At 39.9% G+C, this 18,813-nt stretch overlaps 1 protein-coding gene across 6 annotated transcripts in view; it reads right to left on the bottom strand.

The window, feature by feature from the left end:
* RNF8 (ring finger protein 8) overlaps positions 1-15,345 on the bottom strand; it is a 34,977-nt gene extending 19,632 nt beyond the window's left edge. The window contains exons 1-2 of one of the 6 annotated variants that reach the window (XR_012501121.1): positions 15,094-15,344; positions 7,109-7,237 (exon numbers count right to left, since the gene is read on the bottom strand). Coding sequence is in view for 5 of the 6 variants with exons in the window: in XM_074348599.1 (XP_074204700.1) it covers positions 7,109-7,237; positions 15,094-15,204 (240 nt within the window). In the remaining variant the exon portion in view is untranslated. Of the gene's footprint in view, positions 1-7,108; positions 7,238-8,592; positions 9,830-15,093 lie in introns of those variants that run through there. The other 5 variants (XM_074348599.1, XM_074348597.1, XM_074348602.1 and 2 more) reach the window with 5 other exon arrangements.
* Between the last annotated feature and the right edge of the window lie 3,468 nt (positions 15,346-18,813).

The raw sequence follows: 18,813 nt of genomic DNA, 5'->3' as shown, positions 1-18,813 counted from the left end.
GACTTGGGTTTACAGCCTGAATGCACCATCTTGGGCTTATTAGTTACGTGGCCTTCAGTAATTTTACTTAACCTCCCAGTACCTCAGTTTTGTCTGTAAAATAGGGATAACACAGTTCCCACCTCATGCTGCTTCTGTGAGGAATGAATGGGATAATACATGTAAAACACTTAGCACGGTGACTCACATATAGTCAGTGCTCAATATTTACTTTTGTGGTTTAAATGAAATCACAATGTGGGGGTTAAGAGCATGAACCCTGGAGTCAGACTGCCTGGGTCCGTAATCTGGCTCCATTACTTAATAGCTGTGTGATTTGAGCAAGTTTCTTAACCCCTCTATGCCCCAGTTACCACATCTATAAAATGGAGGGTAGTAATAGTCTCTCCCTGTTTGTGTAGATTTAATGAGATAACATATGTAACATACTTAGAAAAGTACCTGGCACATGGTAAGCATTATGTAAGTGTTCACTACTATTATTATGTTCTGGCTCAACTGATTTATCAACAATCACTTCAATTCTGTGCTCAGAATTGAAGAATTATCTTGCAAGGTAAATATACCGAGTGCAAAAGCAGAAGATATGAAAACAATTTTTAGCAGCTGACTGTCGAAAGGAAAACACAAGGGCATATTTAAGCAAATGTGGGATTACATAGCACAGCCTATAAATGCAAAGGGATATCATGTAGAGCTGGGTAAGCTAAGAGATGCTAAATGGGTTTGACACGTCCTAAAATAGACTTGAAACAAAGGCAGGATTTAAAGTTTGAAGAGACAAGTGGGCGCTTTAACCCATATCAAGGACTTAACTTTGGGGGACAGGCCAGAGATGAAGCTCACATCTGAACTGGAACTAAGGCTTATATTTATGCTGGTAACAACAGCTACTTAGAAAAAATACCTGCTCAACCCAAATATAAGGGACAGAGGCTTGGCCACAAGGTATAGGGGATGAAGGGCAGTAGAGAATGGATCTTAGCTCTAGTCTGGTGTTAGGCCCTTGTTTCTGGTTCTATAATATTTGGCTTGGGTGAGGAGAGGCAGAAAAAGACCAGCACAGATACACACAGAAAGACTGTCTTTAATTCACTGCCTTGGGCCTAACTTGGCTTATCTATCAACCTTCTGCCAACCCTTCCATTCATGTTCACCCTGAGAAATTATAGGGAGTGATCAGTTCTGTGGACGTCTAAAACAACACGTGGGGAAATAACAGATGAGGCAGACAAAGGTCAGAAGAATCTATTTGAGGACAACTTTACAGCAGAATAGTCACTTTTGGATTGTACACAGGAAAAAGGTCTCAGGGAAAGTAATATGACACAGGAGACCACCTAACGCAAAGGTACAGACATTCAGAAAATCTCAAAGGCAAAGATGAGGTTAAGTAAAGAAAGGTTACAGAAGCAGCCCAAGACTAGAGAGAACAAGGAATTCCTAAAACCCTGGGACAAATTTTTAAGATATATGGCAGCCCCCCACTAGATCCTCTGTATTAACCTGCCTCCTTCAGAGTCCTTAGGTCTGAAAAATAAACTCAGCAAACACATTTTATCCCTGGGATCCCTTTGTGTTTACCTGTTAATCACTCCTTGGTGACACCTAGTGGTAAAATGTGGACCACAAGCCTGAGTCGGGTAGAAAAGATGAAAATACCATGGCTATGTAAGAACAATCAAGTACTGCCCAGGATATGGTCTCAAATACAATGGTCTAAATAAGTCAAACTGTTCAGCACTTTCTTGATGTTGGTTTTCATAATCACCAGTTTGAACAATGCCGACAGCAGCAAAGTGATAACCAAAGAAAAGCCTGTATGACGTCTCAGTAAAAAGTTGGGATAACTCACACCCCCTTAAACACTAATTACTTCACTTGATGCTCAATCTCAGTCCAGTGTTTTTAACTGGCTCTTTAGCAGAGTAGAAATGCAAAGCCAAAGGCAATGTTTTCTGGTAGTTTTCCAGAAGATTTATGTAGCTCAGTGGTTCTCAGCCCTAACTGTAGAGGGAAGTCATCTGGAAATGTTTAAAAACAAATATTAGTGCCTGAGTCTCACTCTTAGACCAAATTAATTGGTCTGAGATGGGAACTAGGCATCGGGATTTTTAAAGTCTGGTTTACACACAAACACGTGTGTAACTGTAACAAGACACAGGGCCCCTCTGCACTCAGCCCTTCCCCCATTCCCAGGCAGCTACTCATCTGTTCTCAGCCCTATACAAGTCTGCCTTTTTCAGAACGTTGTATAAATGGAATCATACACAGTTATGTACCCTTTTGAGTCTGGCTTCTTTCACTTAGTATGATGGCTTTGAGATGTGTCCACTTGGTTGCAGTAACAGTAGTTTGGTATTTTTATTGCTGAGTAGTATCCCAAGGTATGATTACTGGCTTCTTCTCCGATTGCCTAGTTGTTTGTTCCAGTTTTTGGTGATTATAAATAAAGCCACTATAAACATTCATGAACAAGCTTCTGTGAGAACATAAATTTCCATTAATTTGAGGTAAATACCTAGAAATAGGATCGCTGGGTAAGTGTTATGTTTAACTTTGTAAGAAACTGCCAAACTGTTTTTCAAAGTGGCAGAACCATTTTGTTTTCTCACCTGCAATGTTTAAGAGTTCCAGGTACTCTGCATGCTCACCAGTACCTGGCAGTGTTTTATTTCAGCAATTCTATTATGTGTATCAGTCAATATTTTAAATTCTTTATTAAAACATACAAACAAAAAAGTGCACAAATCATAACTGCACAATTAGATGAGTATCACAAAGTGAACATTTCAATTTAACTATCACAAAGTTAAAAAAAAAAAAGACAGAAAAAAAACTAACATTATCAGTATCCCAGAACACCCACTGTGCCCCCTTTCCACTAAGCCTTCCCCCACCAGAAGGGGACAGCTAGCCTGGCTTAACATCACACATTAGTTTTGTCTGGTTTTCAACATTATGTAAATGACATCATATAATATGTATTCTTTTGTACTGTCTTCTGTCACCCAATATTATGTTTGTGATATTTATCCATGGTGCATACAGTAGTTCATTCATATTCATTACAGTATACAGTATAGTGTTTCATTGTAAGACTATTCCACAGTTTATTTATCCATTCTACTGCTGACAGCCATTTAGAAGTGAAAATATTATCATGATAAACATACACTTTAATGATGCCAAATTTTTCAAAACAATTGTACCAATTTACACGTTAACCAAAAGACTACTTGCTCCATATCCTTGCTGATACTTGGCATCATTAGTATTTAATTTTAGTCACTGTGACCACAGGTGTGTAGGGGTATTCTATCATGCTTTCAATTTGCATTTCTTGGATCATTAATGAAGCTGCACAACATTTCGTGGATATTGAACATTTGGAAAGAATCTTTTGTGAAGTGCTTGGCTCTTGCCCATTTTTAAAACTGGGTTATCTTTTTTTTCTTATTAATTTAGAGTTCTATATAAAGCTGAGTTTAAGCTCTTCACTGATTATTTCCAGCAAATATCTTCCACTCTAAGCTTGTCTTTCACTCTCTTAGTGATGTCTTTTGATGAACGGACATTCTTAATTTTAATGTGGTAGCTTTTAAAAGTACCCCAGGTATGGGCAAAAGTGGAAACAGGGCTGAGAACCACTGCTCTAGCTGCTGGATGGCCAGCTGAACTGTCCCAAGCAGCAAGATTTGTTCGCAGAGGGTGTAACTCACCAGAGACTTCAAATTTCAGAGTGTACAGCAGGATGAAGGAAGGAATCACTAGCTAGCAGGTGAATAGCAATATGATAGAAGGGGGAGAATGCGAAAGGCTCAAATGATATACCTGAGCCTCTAGGATGTAGAAGAGCAAATGCACCATGCCATTTCAGACTGTGCCTTTGGAACAAGTGATTTTCTGAACAAGCTGGATATCAATACATAGGATGAACCACCTGAAGAACTTCTCAACTAACTGAAATCTATATAATAACAATCATCTTCATAATCCATGTGTCTAAGGTTGGCTTTTCTTTTTAACCCAATTTTAAATCAAAATACAATTTGTTGTAATTTTTGTATCTGTTTAAGCTTTCACTTTCTGGCTGTTCCATCATATAAGAGAGATCATTTTATGAAGCGAGAATACAGTTTTGAGTGTTGAATTATTAGAAGTATCTACGTCTTGAAAAGACTTGGCAAATGACCATAACAATAATGTCCTGTACCTGAAATTTAAATCCTTCATCAACAGAAGAGAGCTATTAAGGCATCATGCGGGGGGGGGGGGGTACAGCTCAAATGGTAGAGCGCATAGCTTAGCATGTATGAGGTCCTGGGTTCAATCCCCAGTACCTCCTCTAAGAATAAGTAAATAAATAAACCTACTTACCTCCCCCCCAAAATTAAAAAAAAAAAAAAAAAAAGCATCACACCAGAAAGGAGACAGAAAGAAAAGGAGTATCTGTCAAGAAAAAAAAGGTGGGGTGGGGTGGGGTGGGGAGCGGGGTTCTACCTGTAAGTACAGTTGCTCCATCAAAACCAGTCATAGCTTCTCTCAAAAATCAGTTACTTCACACACTGAATCAAAGCTAAGAAGCTTAAACCAATTACACAGAAAAGACTTGAAAGAATCAGGAGACTACCTTTCCTTTATTTTATCTGAGACCTGCGAAAGGAGTCTCATGGTAACAACAGCCCTAGAAGAAAAGGTACGAAGCAAACATTGGAGAGGGACCCAGGAGCACAGTCATGATCTGCTGTTGGCACAGGTTGCCTCTGTGCCCGAGGCTGACACTCAAGGAATACTAAAATCAATCAGCTTGAGGCTTTCCCAACCTCTCAAAATCTGCTATCCCATAAAGACAGCACATCCATACCGCACATAATCAAGGAAAGAAGCAGCAAAGAACTCATCTCTGTAATAGTATAACCCCAGCTCTGAAGAAACCACCACCTTTTCCTAAGGTATTGTGATATAAGCCATTGCAGGAGTTTTAAAGCCTTGCAGCCAAATCTTAAATATGCTTAATTTTTAAAAAATCATGCAGCCATTATAGCAAGTTGCTTGTGTCCTTTACTGGTATTTGACAATAGGGCATAGTAGAGAGATTTATTTCAGTTTGAGCCCTGTACTCACTCAGTTACGTAGAAGGCCTTAGGCAAGTCAGCTTCTCTCCCTAGGACTCGGATTCAGCTGTCCATAGAAGGGGTTAAACTAGATCATCTCTAAGGTTCCCTTTTTTGGGGTCAACTTCTGTTCTGCTCATAGTGCCTTGCCAAGAGTGCTGAACCAATTTACTTAGCATTTATGCTCTCTCCTTCAATACCATGCCAACTCAACTTAATCCTAGTGCAGGAAGGTACTTTCTCCAACAGCTTAAATCTAGCAGTTTATGCATGCAAAATGAGGCTGCCAGGCAGGCCTGCAGGATACCTGTGATACTGTGAATTATAATAAGAATATACATATTTGGTATTCATCCCCATTTCTAGCACAGAGCTTCTAAAACTCTTGAAATTTCCTAAGTGGTGAGAGAGCTATAAGGTATCTTTTGCTATGTTAATGAGGTGACTTTTGGAATGCCCCTGGGTCATCTATGGGGGCTGGCTGCCAGAGGAACCAACCCTGTGACTGGAGGGTTGGAACTTTCAGTCCCACCCCTCAACTTCCTGGGAGGGGAGAAGAGCTGTAGGTTGAATTGATCACCAACGGCTAGTGATTCAATCAATCATGCGAATATAACAAAGCCTCTATAAACACCCAAAAGGGTGGGTTTCAGAGAGCTTCCTGGTTGATGAACCCTTGCAGGAGCTGGAAGAGTGGGACATCCGGCCAGCACATGGAAACTCCATGCCCCTTCCCACACATTTTGCTCTATGCATCTCTTCCATCTGGACGTTCACTTACCATATCCTTTTATAGTAAAATAGTAAATGCATTCCTAAATTGTGAATCACTGTAGCTAATTAACTGAATCCAAAGAGGGAAGCCCTCATGGGAACCTCTGATTGATAGCCAGTCAGTCAAAAGCACAAGTAATAACCTGGACTTGTGACTGGCACCTGAAGTTCAAAGAAAAGGTCCTTGGAACCTCCAATCTGTAGCTGGTTGATTAGAAGCACAGGTGTTAACACAGGGCTTGTGATTGGCATCTAAAGTGGAGGACAGTCTCATGAGACTGAGCCCTTAATCTGTGGAATCTGATGCCATCTCCGGGTAGGTAGTGCCAGAACTGAGCTGAATTGTAGGACATCCAGCTGGTGTGTGCCTTGTTTGCAGTGTGTGTGTGAACCCACATCCCACCCCCCACACATTGGAATTGGTCTCAGAACCATTTTAATACCTTTCCTTCTAACAGGTATCCTTAAAATCCTTCCAACCAGAGCACTGCAAAATGGCGTCTAAAGACATCTCACTCTTCCCAATCCTGAACTGTTTACATTAGAATGTCTCTCACCTCATAATCTGCATTTTCACTGTAACCCTGAGTGTTTGTAAGGCTGCACTTTAGGTACTTCCTAATTGCTGGTCTTTATATACTATTTCACCTCCTTTACTCTTCACACTAGATCTGTGGTTTTCAAAGTTGTTCCAAGCAGGAAAACCCTTATACTCAAAGGAAATCTTCCTTAAAGCACCAATATGTGAAACAGGTTAAAAGTGAGGGGAGGGGTTTACTTTGACTGAAAGGAGCGGGGAAGGGAAGGAGCTAAGTGCAGTCAGCTCGATCCTTCCCTCCTCCCTGTGCCCTGAATCACAGGTGTACTCCAGCACCTTTGTCAGATTCCCAAGGTCTCTGGACCTTTGACTCACAAGAGACCAGGTCTCCAAGTAACTTAGTCTAGTTTCTGGAACAGGACCTACTGACCCAATTCAAGTGTTCCCTTCAAAGTAACTAACTTCAATTCAAGTCATTAGAACTTACTTTGGCATAACCTAATCACTGGTAGCATAGAGAAGTGGTTGTCTCCGGGGAAGACAGTGGGTAGCTAGGAAAAACATATTATTTTTTAATCTTTTAGTTTTATACCATGTATTTATCTACGCAAAAAAAAAAAGAACTTAAAAATAAACAAAAATTCAATAAAAATCATTAGGCTTCTGTGGATTCCTGTACCTTGTTGTCCATAATCGTCCACTGGCCCTCGGCATTCTGCTTCAAAACACAGTGGTTTCGGGAAATCATCAGAGGGCAGATTTTTGATACCAACTGGTATGTGACACCAAATCCTCGCCCTACAGTCACCTAGGAAGACAACAACAATGTAAGAGACACAATCAGCTACTGTACTGAAAAGGGATGTCCTTTACAATCTTGTCAACCAGCAGTGTCCACAAGTCCTGACTTACGAAACCAGACTCTCGTGAAACCCAAACAGATCATCAGCTATCTCTTCCTAGGTAGAAAAAGGCAAAAAGTTGTGACAAGAAGAGACAGCTGAACAGAGTTAATCACGGAATGTCAGGGTTGGTAGGACCCTGAAAGGTCACCTAGTACAGCCACCCACAGGATGGAGGAATTCTTTCTAAACATACCCATCAACTAGTCTTAAACACTGCCAAAAACTACAGCTTTTATAAAATTTTTTTAATGGCTCTGACTTGACATCTTTCTAGCTATAAATTCCATCTATTGGCACTGATCCTGCCCTGGGCACCAACAGAAAAATCTCCAACCCCCTTTCACATGACAGCTATAAAGTCTCTACCAAATCTTCCCTTCTCTTGGCCTTATGTTCCCAGTTACTTCAACCTAACTCCATAGCATAGGTTTGAGTCTTTCTGCCATCCTGATGGGTTTGTGAAGAGACTCCTGGTTTATTTTCATTCCTGGATGCCGTTTTAAGAAACATAAATTTAATTTTTATTACACAGTCAAATGCAAGTTCTTCCCAGTTCTAGACAGTATCACTGGAGCATATAAATTGCATCAGCTTTCATAGCAGATCTATCGCATTGCCAATGTATCCTTAGGCTTAGGAATGATTAAATTTCTTGGTCTAACCTTCCCCTCAGAATTTCCTATGCTAAGTCATGTCCCTTCTTTCCTGTACTTGACTAGTTGGTAAATTTGGATTCAAGTGCAGAAACTTACATTGATTCCTGTTAAATTTCATCTTGTTAGTTCAGCCTGTCATGAGCTTGTCAAGACCTTTCTGAATTTTTAAACTCCATCAGACATACTCAATATCCCTCCCAGCTTTGAGTCACCCACCAAACTGATATGATGCCCTCTGTACCTTCCAAGACACAGATAAAAAGACTAAAGCAGGATGTAGCCAAAGGCAAAGTTGTCAGAAAAGCCTAGCAAACATTCTACCACACAATCTGGGTACAACTTCAATGAGTTATAATGCAACCAAAAGATGAAAAAGTCCATACTGTCCATCTTATCCACAAGGACAGCATGAGAGCCTCTGGAGAAGGTTGCAAAGAAGCTGCAATTCACATCTATCATATCTTCCTAATGGACAAGTCTAGTTCATAATAACTCTGTCAAGGAAGGAAGTGAAATTCTTCTGGGATCCAGATTGTAGAATTCCCTGTTTATTCTTCTTGGTGCACAAGCCACTCCTATAATGACCCATAACCCAATCTTACCTGGGAACATTAAGCCGAATGGTTCCCCTTGAAACAAAATGCCCTTTTTGTTCCTCTTGAAAAGCTTTCAGAATCATGCCTGTCCTCCTCAGTCTGTCAAAAACCACCATGACTCTTTGCCCCCATCTATGCCTCCCCCCAGACTCTCACCTCACTAACTGGCACTACCATCCAACCTACTGCTTCGCTCAAAACCTAGGAAACATCTTTGATTCACTCTATGTCCCTCAACCCCACATTCAAATCATCAGCAAAATCTACTGGCTATAGTTCAAATATGTCCTAAATCTATTCACTTCTCTCTCTCAATGGCCACTACCTTAATCCAAACAACAATGCCTCCTCCAGTTATGCTGTTTTTGCTTCTGTGCTAGCCCCTTATACTTCACACAGTAGCTGAGGTGGTAATATAAAAACTTTAAACCAGATCATTTCCCTTCTTGAAATTCTCTAATAATCCAACTTCCTTCCACAAACTCTGAAGTCCTCAGTGCCCTAACCCCCTCTACCTCTTTAGTCTTATCTCACATCATGATCAGAAACACTCACTACTACCTGAGGGTATTTCCACCTGTTCCCTCTGGTAGAACATTCTTCTCTCAGACATTTGCATGGGCTCCTTCCATCTTTCAAGGCTCAGCTCCTCAGAGGCCTACTCCGATTACCTGATCTAAAGTTGCTGCCTGCTCCCTCCCCATTGCATTCCTTCACATTATTAGCATGCATTTACCACAATCCAAAATTATCTTACTAGTTTATTTTTGTCATTTTCATTTATTTATTCTTCTAAATTTATCTTTAGAATACAAATTTCATGAGCAGGGTCCTTATTTTTCTTGTGTACCACCATATTTCTGTACTCCTCTGAGCCTCTTTCTGCTCAGTAGACATCTGTGAATAAATGAAAGAATAAAGATACCGTACTTACGCGTCCTCCCAGATTCTAGGATGGGTTGTTTTTTTTTTAGGTTAGAAGTTGGAAAATGGGTTATTACCATTTTCTCTGGAAACCACGTAGCAGCACACAGGAACCTTACAATCTCACTTACTCTCCTTTAAAATGTTGTGGTGACCACCTCCACCAAAACCCTGAGTCTGAAGTTTCAATGCTTTGACAGTTTGGCAGAAGTTCCATCAATTATAGAAGTTCCTCTGAATTAATACATATATCCTTTAAAAATGGAATGTTCAGACTTAATGTGATTGCTATCAAATTACCCAAGACATTTTTCACAGAACTAGAACAAATGATCCTAAAAATGTATATGGAACCACAAAAGACCCAGGATTGCCAAATCAATCCTGAGGAAAAAGAACAAAGCTGGAAGCATTAACTCTTCAACGCTTCAGACAATACTACAAAGCTACAGTAATCAAAATAGTCTGGTACTGGCACAAAAACAGACATATGGATGAATGGAACAGAATAGAGAGCCCACAAATGAACCCACACACCTATGGTCAATTAATCTTTGACAAAGGAGGCAAGAATATACAATGGAGAAAAAACAGTCTCTTTAGCAAATGGTGCTGAGAAAGCTGGACAGCTGCATGTAAATCAATGAAGTTAGAATACTCCCTCACATAATATACAAAAATAAACTCAAGTTGGGGGGGTATAGCTCAGTGGTAGAGCACATGCTTAGCATGCACGAGAACCTGGGTTCAATTCCCAGTACTGCCATTAAAATAAATAAATAAACATAATTATCTTCCCTCTGAAAAAAACTTTAAAATATAAAAATTTAAAAATTTAAAAAATTTTTAAAAATAACAAAAATAAACTCAAAATGATTTAAAGACCTAAATATGAGATATGACACCATAAAACTCCTAGAAGAAAATTAGGCAAAACATTTTTACATAAATTGTAGCAATGTTTTCCTAGGTCAGCCTCCCAAGGCAAAAGAAAGAAAAGCAAAAATAAACAAACAGGACCTAATCCAATTTATAGGCTTTTGCACAGCAAAGGACTGGGAGAAAACATTTGCAAACAATGTGAACAAGGGCTTAATTTCCAAAATATACAAACAGCTCATACAACTCAATTTCAAAAAAACAACCAACCAAATCAAAAAATGGGTATAAGACCTAAATAGACATTTCTCCAAAGACACAGAGATGGCCAACAGGCACATGAAAAGATGCTCAACAGCTCTAATTATTAAATAAATGCAAATCAAAACTACAGTGAGGTACCACCTCACATTGGTCAGAATGGTCATCATCAAAAAGTCTACAAATAATAAATACTGGAGAGGGTGTGGAGAAAGGGGAACCCTCCTGCATTATTGGTGGGAATGTAAATTGTCACAGCCACTATGGAGAACAGTATGGAAGTTCCTTAAAAAACTAAAAATAGAGTTACCACATGATCTACCAATCCCACTCCTGGGCAAATACCCCCAAAAATAAAAACTAATTCGAAAAGATACACACATCCCAAAGTTCATAACAGCACTATTTACAATAAGCAAGACATGGAAGCAACCTAGGTGTCCACTGACAGATGAATGGATAAAGAAGACGTGGTGTGCGTGTGTTTATAAATACATATAAAATCTATAATGGAATATTACTCAGCCATAAAAAGAGTGACATAATGCCACCTGTAGCAATGTGGATGGAACGAGGGACTATCATACTAAGTAAAGTAAGTCAGACACAGAAAGACAAATATATGATATTACTTATTTGTGTAATCTTAAAAAATGATTTAAATGAACTTATTTACAAAACAGAAAGAGACTCACAGACGTAGAAAACAATCTTATGACTACCAATGGGGAAGGAGGGAGGGAAAAATTAGGAGTTTGGGATTAACAGATACATACTACTACATATAAAATAGTTAAAGAACAAGGACCTACTGTATAGCACAGGGAACTATAGTCAATATCTTGTAATAACCCAATACGGAAAAGAATCACAAAAAGAATATATATAGATATAGATAACTGAATCACTTTGCTGCATACCTGAAACTAGTATGTCACTGTGAATCAATTATCTTTCAATTAAAAAACTTTTTTTTTTTAATTTTTAAGTGGAATGTTTAAGGATTTATCTGTCACCCATATTCAGTAAGAACTTCCATTAAGGTAGCCTTATTTCTGATAAAGAAAGTATTCAGTATTCCATTAAAAATTTTTTTTCTTTTTTTCAAATTGAAGTATAGTCAGCTACAATGTGTCAGTTTCTAGTGTACAGCATAATGTCCCAGTCATGCATACACATACACACACATATTTGTTTTCATACTCTTTCATTAAAGGTTATTGGAAGATACTGAACTTGGTTCCCTGTGCTATACAGAAGAAATTTGTTTATTATCTATTTTTATATATAGTAGTTAACATTTGCAAATCTCAAACACCCAAATTTATCCCTTCCCACCCCCTTTCCCCCCATAACCATTAGATTGTTTACTATGTGGGTCTGTTTCTGTTTTGTAGATGAGTTCATTAGTGTCCTCTTTTCTCTCTCTCTCTCTCTTTTTTTTTTAAGATTCCACATATGAGTGATCAATATCCCATTTTAATACTTGAGAGACAATCAGATTGCCATCATGGGTAGCCTGGAGAAAGTAGTACAAAAAAGGAAATGAGCATCTTTTCTGAAATTGCCTCCTATGAACTCTGAATCCAGAAAAAGAAGAAAACACTATTTTTTTTTGTCCTTCCCTTCACTGTCTGGTCCTAGAATTTACTGTGATACTACTGATACTTCACCTACACCATGGTTAGAGTCTGTATGAGCTTATCTGAATATCCCAGCACCATTTAAAACTAAATTTTGCATGGGAACTGAATGCCAACAAACTGCCAACTCATGGTTGGGGGTTGTTGTCATTTACAAGTTTTGTAAGCCTTTGAGCTTACTGACATTACTGGTCTACAAGATCATCTTGGGTGTCTTTAACCACTTTCACTAATGCTTTCTTCCTGGGCATGACTCATACTGTTTCCATGATGACCAAGAAATCCTTAAGAACCATCCTTTCCCTTTTCCCAACCCTCTTAGGGCAGAGAGCTTCATGAAAACCAAATACAAGAGAAGAAAAGGAAACAAATGAAGATACTATGGTTTCCCCCAAAGGCCTAGATATTTCTTGGGCCTGGGGACTAGATGAAGTGCAATAAATCTCTATCTAATTAGTTTTTCTAACGAAACTCCCAGGATTGGTTTAAGAATTTTAAAGACAGCCATTCAGGCAGACAGTTTACTACAGTATTCCCTTCAGTGAAATGAGAGGAACTCTGTTTTATTATTATATGAGACTTTGAGGGGAACTGGGAAGGCAAGAAACCGACTTACTCTACTGCTGTTAACTAAATGATATTGGCATACCTCCTAAAATCTTTTGCACACCAGCCTGTGCTATGGCTTGGGGACCATTACAATAAGCAAGACTTCCTCTCTTGGCTTAACTCAAGCCTCTCCTCACATACAAGGCAGGCTATGCTCCAACTACTTCCTAAGACCCAACCTTGTAGTCAAGCAGACCAAGGCAGACCTCTCCTCCATACAGGCCTCCAAGGCAAGCCACTCCTCCCACTGTCTTCACCATTCAGTCTGGTTTGTATGACTCTCTCCTCATAGATGCAGCCCCACACAAGATTAACCAATAGTTTAAAACATGCGTAGGAGTGCTTTATAGTCCTCTTGCCCTTGCTTTAGAGGCTGTAATTCTTTCTGCCTGCCCCATCTCCCAAGACTCCTAGGGCTTCCAAGCTATGCAAAAGTAATGAATTAATAATCCATAGCAACTGAATCTGAAAGAATTAATTAACATGACCACGAAGTGGGGAGGGTATAGCTCAGTGGTAGAGTACAGTGCAGGCTTAGGATGCACAAGGTCCTGGGTTCAATCCCCAGTACCTCCATCAAAAAAATATAATTAATTAATTATTTAAAATTAACATGACCACTAAGTTCCTTACAGGGTTGTTTGTGAGAGTGTGGTACATGTGCAGACTCAGATTAAGTAATGTATGTGAAAACCCAAACCCTATACAAAATAAGGTATAGTTACTATTATTCAGATGTTAGTATCTTCATTTGTTCAAGCTTCCCAAAAGTATATGCTTTTGAAAAGGGCTGTGCAGGGAATGTCAATGCTCAAGATAAAAGAAGGAATGCCTAAAGTGGACTTTTAGGCAGTGTTACCTACACAGAAAAAAGATTTGGGGGCAGAAGTATCTTCCTCGTGTTTTTCAATTCACAGCATACAAATAACCCTGTAAAATCCCCAAATCTAGCAACATGTAAGGCTGGACCTGAATCCCTCCTCTGACTTGAGGAACCACTGCTCTTAAAGTACTAAATAGTCCACAACTTGGCACCTGGATCATACAGTCTGCATGGATGGTCTCAAATTGCTTCATTATATAAAACCCTCTTTCCCCATTCAAGCAATAAACACTTCGGGAGCAGAAGTCATTATTATTTGTCCCTCTCACACTACGCCAATGTAAGCAACGAATGAATGCCTGGGAGACTGAATTGAGACTGTAACTCATAGGGAAAATATAGTTAAACATACATAATAATCAAAACACTTATCTTTCACACAAATCCTTTCCAAAACCCAAACGGTTCCCAGTCACCACAAGCTGGCCTCTGATCTAGCCCTCATCCTCAAGCTGACTGCACTCTCTCTCTCTCCCCCTCTCTCTTCCATCACCCTGTCTAGAATCACTACCCCAGTTTTAGTGGCCTCCAACAGAAACCGAGCCTCACCTGTCCTTTTTAAAATTTTTGTTTTGCGTTTACGACCGCATACCCCAACCCATCTCAGGGGGTGCTGATTGGCAGTACCGAGACTCAAGATAATTGTGACCCAAACCAACAAGGCGTCAATTCTCCCCCAAAAGTTAGAAAGGAAGGAGACATCTTTACATTAAAGTTTGAGTATTTTAAGGGACATGATCCCACACTCACAATCGTTTCATCGTTTTCAAAATAAAGTTGAGAAAGTTCACGCTCTCAGCAGCCCTCCCGGCCCCTGCCTTGCCCCGGGCTGTTCTCGACTCGTGGATTTTGGGGCAGCTCTGCCTCCCGGTTCCGCCGCCGGGGCTGAGCACCATTGCGCTCCGTGCGACCTTAACAGGGGCTATCCCAACCCCTCAACCCATCAACTCAGTTGCCTCCTACCCCCTCGAAACTCCAGCAGTCCTCATATCCCCTACGGCCGCCTCTTGCTCTGCTTCTCTACCAGGCTCCTTCACGCAGCCCAGCCTCCGGCCCCAGCTCGCCGCTCCAGCCTAGGCCGCTCTCCTACGCGCTCCCTACTTCCCCCGGACACTTCCCAGCTCAGAATCCCCAACCGCTCGCACTAGACTTTCTCCCTCCCAAAGAACCACCCTTCACCGCTCTCTCCCCTTCCTTCTCCCACCTCCTCTTTTCCATTCGTCCCTCCCGCCCGGACGCCGGGCCTTCCTCTGGCCCCGGTCTCCTCCAACCCCCTTCCCTATCCTCAAGGGGACCCCTCCCCCTCACCTCGTTTCCATCCTCCAGCAGCAGCCACCCGGCGCTCATCCCCACGCGCCGCAAGCACCAGCTCCGGCCACCGGGGCGGTCTCCCGTGACCGAGGAGCCGGGGTCCCCCATAGCCCACTCGGCCCAGGGCGCAGTCAGCACAGAGCGAGACCCGGACCCGGGTTCCCGCCGCCTCTTCGCTTCCTCGCGGGCACCATACCTACACAACAGGCGGAAGCAGTCACTACGCGCTCGCGATCTGAGCGAACTCTCGCTCGGGCTCCGCCCCAAGCCCGCCCCTGGCCGGCAAGCCGGAGTCTTTGCGCCTGAGCAGGAGGAGGGCTGCGGGAAGGGGGGAGCAGGTGTGGGTGGTATCGCCCAAGGTCTGGCGCCTCTGCCCGAGGCACTCCAATTCTCCCGTCGCAACTTCATTCCTCTCTCTAGAACCGCCACCCAGTCCAAGATGCCCTAAACGAGGCTCTTCTCACTTTTCCTCTTTTTTTTTCAAATTTTGCTTTATGATGATTTCCATGTTTTTTAAAATTACAGCCAACTTTTTAAATAACTTTTAACTTGTGATAATTTTTAAATCTATTGTCTTTATAAATTGCATCTCTTTTGCATGATCTTTTACAAGTGAATTTTTAAAAACTTACACTGTATTTGGCAAATCTATCAGAGGCAGAAAGCATAGTTATCTGGGGCTAGATGTGAAAGCCAGGAGTTGAATGCAGACGGACTTGAGGGAATTTTGGGGGGTGATAGAAATGTTCTAAAACTGGACTGTGGTGAACACCTGAACATAATATTGTACAACTATATTTCAACTAAAAATGAATAAATGAAAACAAAACTGAATTATAGTAATGATTGCACAACCATATAAATTTACTAAAATGTCCTCGAAGCATGCACTTGCAATGGGTGAATTTTACGGTGTGCAAATTAGCCTCAATAAAGCTGTTAATTAAAAAACAGAATAAATTCACTCTTTTCTTTGATTGTCCAGTACAGTCTGGTAGCTTCTCCCTGTAGTGACTATCTCGGTAATAAACTAATGCCCTCTTTTGTTTTTTCAGTTTTCCAATACCTGGTTAACAATATTCTTAAATTGTGTCAGGAGAAAATACATATACTAAGTGAATCATACAAAGTACAATAGTTGATGGCTAACATTTATTGAGGGCCAAGTGCCAAGTATTAGGCCAAGCATCCTATGTACCTTATTCTATTTACTCCTCACAAACAATATGATGATGGCGATTACAATTATAATTCCTACTTTAGGGATGATGAGAAAAGAAGCACAGAGAGTTTTAGTAATCTTTCCAAAGTAACAAATTAAATAGTGGAGGAGGTTGCCAATTCAGATCTATTTCCAGAAGCTACTTTCCCAACCATGGTTGCAGTCCCAGCCTGGAGCGTTCTGTCTGTGTGGCATTGTCAGATCAAGAATTTCTGCCTTTGTTGTCACAGAGAGTCAGGAAAAACACACTTGAAGTGAAGGGAAAGACAGAAGTTCTCAGCAGAGAAACAGAAAATATACACAGAATCAAATGGAAATGTTAGAATTGAAATATCTGAAATAAAAATTCACTGTTTGAGTTTAAGAGTAGAATGGAGATCACAGAAAAGGAGTCAATGAACTTGAAGACAGATGAAGAGAAAGTATCTAATCTGAAGAACAGAAAGAAAAAAAGATTAAAAAAAACCCCAATGAATAAGAGTCTTAGAGACTGCGTGTTCAACATTCCTATCATTAGAGTCCCACAAGTAAGAGATTGGTGCAGAAAGAAATATTTGAAGAAATAGTAGCTGAACGCATCCAACTGTGGTAAAAGGCATGAAATTATAGATTCAAGAAACTAAGCGTAACCCAAACAGGATAAATGCAAAAACAAAAAACAAAACCTCCAAAAACCAAAAAACAGAACAACCTACACTCAGACACATAATCAAACTCAAAGAAATAGAGAAAAATCTTAACAGTCTGAGAAACAATATGGCAGCTCCTCAGAAAATTAAAAATAGAATTACCATATGATCCAGCAATTCCACTTCTAGATATATACCCCACAGAATTGAAATCAGGGTCTCAAAGAGATATTTATGTACTCATGTTCATAGCAGCATTATTCAAAATAGCCCCCCAAATGGAAGCAAGCCAACTGACCATTGACAGATGAATGGAAAAACAAAATATGGCATATATATATACATATATATACACACACATATACACACACATATATACAATAGAATATTATTCAGCCTTAAGAAAGAAATTCTGATATATGCCAAAACATGGATGAATCTTGAGGACCTTATGATAAGTGAAATAACACCTGTCACAAAAAACCAATACTGTTATTATTCCACTTACACGATGTACCTAGAGGGGTCAAATTCATGGAGACAGAAAGTAGAATGGTGGTTGCCAGGGGGTGGGGGCAGAGAGAAATAGAGAGCTATTACTAGTACAGGGTTTCAGTTTTGCAAGATAAAAAGAGTTCTGGAGATAGATGGTGGTGACAGTTGCACAAAAATGTGAATGTACTTCACACTACTGAACAGTATTCTTGAAAAATAAGATGGCAAATTTTATGTCATGTGCATGTATACTGTGCTACAATTTTTTAAAAAGCAGTCTGAGAAAAATGATTAATTACATATAGAACAATGATTTCAATGGCTGTGGATTTCTCAACAGAAACTGTGGAAGCAGGAAGACAGTGGGACAGCATCTTTAAATTGCTGAAAGAAAACTGTATACAGAGAAAATAAATTCAGGATTGAAGGCAAAATAAAGATAATTCTCAGATGAAGGAAAATTAGGAGAATTGTTAGCATATTTGCTATAAGAGAAGTGCTCAAGGAAGTTTCTCAGGCTGAAGGGAAATAATAGAGGGAAACTTGGAACTTAAGGGATCAAGAAAGCACACAAATGGTAAATGTCTCCTCTTAAATTCTTTAAAATATGTGTAACTATTGAGAATGAAACTTAGTATCTGGTGAGATTTGCAATGTATCTCAACATGATTCACACAACAACTATAACATAAAAGGGGAAGGGTAAAAGGCACTATATGGTTATGAGGCTTCCACATTTTACTTGAAGTGATAAAATAGTAACTGTAAGTAGTTAGATATGTACATTGTAACCCTTAGAGCAAGCTCTTAAGAAATATGAGAGATAATAACCAAAAGCCAATATGTGTATTAAAATAAAATGCTAAAAATAATTCAAATAATCCAAAAGATGACAGGAAAGGGGAGAGACAGGAACAAAAAACAAAGGGAACAAACAGAAAACAAATAAAATAGTAGACCTAAATCCAACCATATTAATATTACTTGTAAATGGGAGAGGGAAGGTATAGCTCAAGTGGTAAAATGCATGCTTAAGCATACACAAGGTCCTAGGTTCAATCCCCCAGTACCTCCTCTAAAAATAAACAAATAAGTAAACCAAATTACTTCGCCTCCAAAAAAACAAATAAAAAATTTTAAAAATATATTACTTGTAAATAGTCTAAATGCCATCAGTTAAAAAGAAGAGACTGTCAGATTGGATTGGAGAACAAAACCCGTCTATATCCTGTCTCTATGAAACCCACATAAACATAAAGACATACGTTAAAAGCATGGAGAAAAAATTTGCAGACCAGAGGTTTGAAGAGAAGGTCTGGGTTTTCCTCTTGGAGAGCTGGGTCAGGTGGGACAGGTGTGTTAGGGTCACTA

Source organism: Camelus bactrianus, chromosome 20 (genome assembly GCF_048773025.1).
Source record: "Camelus bactrianus isolate YW-2024 breed Bactrian camel chromosome 20, ASM4877302v1, whole genome shotgun sequence".
In the NCBI taxonomy this organism is placed as follows: domain Eukaryota; kingdom Metazoa; phylum Chordata; class Mammalia; order Artiodactyla; family Camelidae; genus Camelus; species Camelus bactrianus.
This window is presented reverse-complemented; position numbering and strand designations above follow the sequence as displayed.